Source organism: Nicotiana tabacum, chromosome 8 (genome assembly GCF_000715075.1).
Source record: "Nicotiana tabacum cultivar K326 chromosome 8, ASM71507v2, whole genome shotgun sequence".
NCBI classification, from domain to species: domain Eukaryota; kingdom Viridiplantae; phylum Streptophyta; class Magnoliopsida; order Solanales; family Solanaceae; genus Nicotiana; species Nicotiana tabacum.
Window position 1 is genome coordinate 41,872,034 of NC_134087.1, and position 4,434 is coordinate 41,876,467.

General features: G+C 37.0%; 2 protein-coding genes across 2 annotated transcripts; one reads left to right on the forward strand and one right to left on the reverse strand.

Moving 5' to 3' along the window:
• Positions 1 to 1,178: 1,178 nt before the first annotated feature.
• LOC107772255 (premnaspirodiene oxygenase-like) lies at positions 1,179 to 2,270 on the reverse strand. The gene has a single exon (XM_075220312.1). The coding sequence runs from the start codon at positions 2,268 to 2,270 to the stop codon at positions 1,179 to 1,181; it is 1,092 nt and encodes a 363-aa protein (XP_075076413.1).
• A 1,663-nt stretch (positions 2,271 to 3,933) lies between these two features.
• On the forward strand, positions 3,934 to 4,434 carry LOC142163062 (uncharacterized). The gene has a single exon (XM_075220313.1). It carries the CDS (start codon positions 3,934 to 3,936, stop codon positions 4,432 to 4,434), a length of 501 nt encoding a protein of 166 aa, XP_075076414.1.

The following is a 4,434-nucleotide window of genomic DNA, read 5'->3' on the forward strand; positions in this document are numbered from 1 at the left end:
GGTTCGAAGCTTCCAAAGGTAACATCGAGGATGCTTTTCACATCAGCATAGAACCTTGAGTTAGCAGCCTTGGTGGATGTTGATCTGGAGTTGATTTTCTTTGAAGCCATTTCGATGTTCTTGTACTTTGGTGATTGAAAATTTGAGATGAGAGGTAAAGATTGTCCCACTGGGCGTGCCAGAATTTGTAGACAATAAATTTGCGTCGAGAAAATAAAATCAAGACCGAAAAATATCGCAACAATGGTAGTATTTTATTTCAAATATTTGAGTGTTACAATCTCTATGAATCCTCTGATTCTTCTTTCCAATTGTAAATAAATTCAAGGGCCTTTGAGCTTGATCTTGAATATGTAGTTGTCCCTACAAACGATGATCTTGTTCTTGAGATTTAGCTTGATTGCTTCAACTTGATCTTGATTTGTCCTTCGTTCTTGAGCGTGAACTTGATTTCTTGAAGCTTGAAACTTGTTGAGAAATTTGTGGCGTTTGATCTACGAGCTCTCTCTTGCTTCTTGTTATAACTTCTGCTCTCTTTTCTGAGATATAAAGACCCCTATTTATAGTTGTGGAAGGGAGGAGTTGTGATAAGAACAAACTCTTTCCGACCAATCAAATTGAAGTGTGACATGGTCGGATTTGATTGGCTAGAACATGTCACTTGCACACGTGGCGCGATTTCATTAGTCTTTTAATGTGACCTGGCATGCCTTGTCATTTTGATACGTGGCATGGTCCTATTGGCTCTTCCGCTTGACTTGGCGCGCCAAGTCATTTGACACGTGGCACCAAACTGGGCCTCTAGGAAGATGACATCTTGGGCTTAATGAAGTGGGCTCTCACTTTAGCCCAATTAAATGGGCTAGCCCAATGGATTAAGATTTATTTATTTAATTTATATATATTGGACTTATATAATTAATTCAATTATATTAGCCCATAATATTTATTTGGATTCAAATATATTTTATTTGAAATTAAATTCAAACTTCTTTTGAATTTAAATTCAATAAAATTTTAATTGCCTACAAATATATGCTTGTTTCGTACATTGCCTGGGCAGAAAAGGACTTGGAGTATGTAGCCTTAACGTTTCTTTAATAACTAACTTTAGGTATGACAATTTATCAAGATCTTCCTCATCAAAAGTTGTCTTTCCTTTGAAGACTTGTCCCACTTCACTTTGTGCCTTGGCCATAATTTATGGGTTCCTCATCATTTCTGATAATAGTGGCAGCTGAAGTTTTGTTCCAGCGGCAAACATGTCCTACTTCAACAAAAATAAATATATAAATAAAGACAACAGATTCGTACATATCTAAGGTAGTAATAGACAATCCAATGACAATAGTGTACAAATTAAAATGGTTAAGGAGAAAATATACAGAGATCACTGCTTTTATGTGATCATTTGTGATTGGAATAGTTTCCTTAATTCTTAGGAGAACATCAACCAAATCTTCACCTCCAAACTCACCATTTCCCTTACATCCAAGTGCTCTCTTCATAATATGCTCATTAATGATGTTCTCCAGAGCTGCATCAACCTTCTGATGCAGCTTTAACAATCTGGATTTCACCCCACTCATCTTGTAAAGTAACCTCCAAGAAGGGAACAAATCAGCCACATCTAATCCTTCTAATGAATCCAGCACTTCCCTTAACAAGTTGATTAACTTGTCTTGATATTTGTCTACTTTTCCAAAGGCTGATCTACATGACACAGAGTTTGTAAACCGAAGAATTTTTTCTGTTATGTTGGCAACAGAACCATTCATGGAATGAACTGATGAAACGAGACTCAAAATCTCATCATTCCTAATTGAACTAAAAGACTTAACCATCTTGGCACTTAGAAGTTCTGTAACACATAAGTTACGCATTTGTCTCCAATTGTCACCATATGGTGCAAATTCAATGTCCTTACCATTGTAAGTAATAATATTTATGGATGTTAGTTGTGGTTTAACAGCGAAGGCATGTTCGTGAATGTTGAAAACTTCTTTAGCCACATTAGGTGATGATATGACTACTGCAGGAATTTTTCCAAGTTGCAAATACATGATAGGCCCATACTTTCGTGCTAACTTTCTAAGAGTGCGATGTGGAAATGCTCCTCTCAAGTGATGGATACTTCCAATAAGTGGGAGTCTCCATGGACCGGGAGGCAACTTTTGTTCTGATTTTCTCCATTTGCCAAATAGAATAAAAAGGAAGGAGAAGAACATGAGGAGTGCAACAAAGTTGATAGTAGAGGAATAAGTCTCCATTTCTTAACAGTAACGAAGGACTTTTGATGTATATATTGTATTGCTTCGGCTAATTTTCGCGGTCTTTTATAATGGTTCAAACAGCTGAAGTCGTAAAAAAGCTAGCAAGACAGATTCAATGCGTAATAACTAGTTCAGTTAAATGATCTAGAGAAGCCATACCAAGGTATGGAACCAGGTGCGGTTATCAAGGCGCATTCAATTTATAACCACTTTCGTCGCAACTTACACTTCCTACTTAATTTTTGTCATGGCAAGTGAGACATTGGCAGTTGGTGAGCCTAAAAATTCATGCTGTAATCTTGCGCCGAATTGTCGTGTCCCGAACCTACCGATTGACAAGCCTACTACCACTTTACAAACTTAATGCAGTTTTCATAGTTCTTACTTTTAGAGACAAGTTTATCTCTTGCTTTTCTTTTCCTTTTAAATAAATGATTTATATGCACATAAATTTTGAATTAGCTTAGCTAGCATTTTCTGCCGTAGAAGAATTGATATATTTTTCTATAATAGAGTAGTAAATAACATGGTAGTTTACTTCCTGCAATGGATGATGGTCTGAACAAAAAGCTTTATTGCTGTCTGTTACCCAAATGGGTAAATCACCTAAAAACTCCAAGGTCAATGACTCAAGGCCAAACAGCTGAAGGTTAAGAAAACCAAGCCCCTGCGAAGGAATTGCAGCTCGAGTGCGTGGACGATTGCTCTCTTCATTGATATTGGAAAAGAGGGGGACCAAGTATCTTGAGATTTTATTACTGGCCGCTGGGGCAGTGGATCCAAGAAACGTGCAGCTTAAGGTCCTGTTGACCTGAATTTGTTACTATTATCAAGTAAAGATGAGGAGAGTTGAATGACGGAAGCATCACCTATTAAGTACTCCCTCCATGCCTCCATATACAACTTTCTAATTTAAAAAATAATTTTAGGAAAACTTTACCCTTTTTTATAGATACACAATTGCCATGATATGTTTGTTGAGATACAAGAAAATGACATTGCTTAGTTGGGTTGTCTTTCTTTTACTATTGGGCCCTGAGCCCACATTGTATGTATTTTATGAGTTATGGGCTGGCCCATATATAGAGGGAAATTATTATTTTGTAGATACATACTTTCATATTCATTTTTTCTGACGAGAAGAAATAACAGTTTTGGAAACTTCTGTCTCTCTCTATCTATCTCACCATCTCATCTTCTTCGATCTGCTCAACAATGGAGTTTTATCATGGTATCAGAGCCCAGATCTAGATAGATCGAGAAATTTTCTCTCGTACGATGTTACCCTCATTTATTTTCATTGGAGTTTTGAAGTTCCGCTGTCTCTTTGATTTTCTTAGTTTTTCCTGCGAGTTTTCATCGGTATTTTGAAGTTTTTTCGGTGTTAATGACAGAGATGAGTGCCTTCTTAATATCACTTCAGTTTTCTTGGTGACTTCATCAATCTTCTTCTGGTATTATCTGAAGGTTTTCTTCCGACGTAGGATTTGGTTGGTTTCTGCTTTTCCTCATTCAACCAGGGTTTGCACATCCCTGTGACTTCTGTTTTTACAAAGGGCGTTGTTCCTTCCAGTCGCGAAGGAAATTTGGTAACCCTAGTTATCTCTCCTTATTATTTTGTTTTGTGTGTGCATTTTTTCCTGATTAATTTTGTAGAAAAATGCCAAATAATGATGATTCTACATCTGCATTACCAACTGCTACTCCTGTCTCCCGTTCTACTTTTCATGAGGATGATTATACGCATCCATGTTATCCCTTTTATGTCCATCCATCTGATATTTTGGGGTCATCTTTATTTTCTGTACCTTTTGATGGTACTGGGTATGGGAGTTGGAGACGAACCATCCTTGTAGCTTTATCTGTTAGAAATAAACTGGATTTCATAAATGGATCTTCAATTAAACCTCCTAACAGTTCTCCCTTGGCGAGACAGTGGCAGAGGTGTAATGATGTGGTTGTCTCTTGGTTAACCTACTCCTTGTCCAAGGACATTGCTCATAATGTTGAGTACTCTAAACTTGCCAAAGATATTTGGAGTGAGTTGGAGGAAAGATATGGTCAAGCAGATGCTGCAAGGGTATTTGAGCTTAAGAAAAAACTTGCTCATATCTCACAAGGATCACTTGATATTGCTTCATATTTCAACAAAATTAAGTAA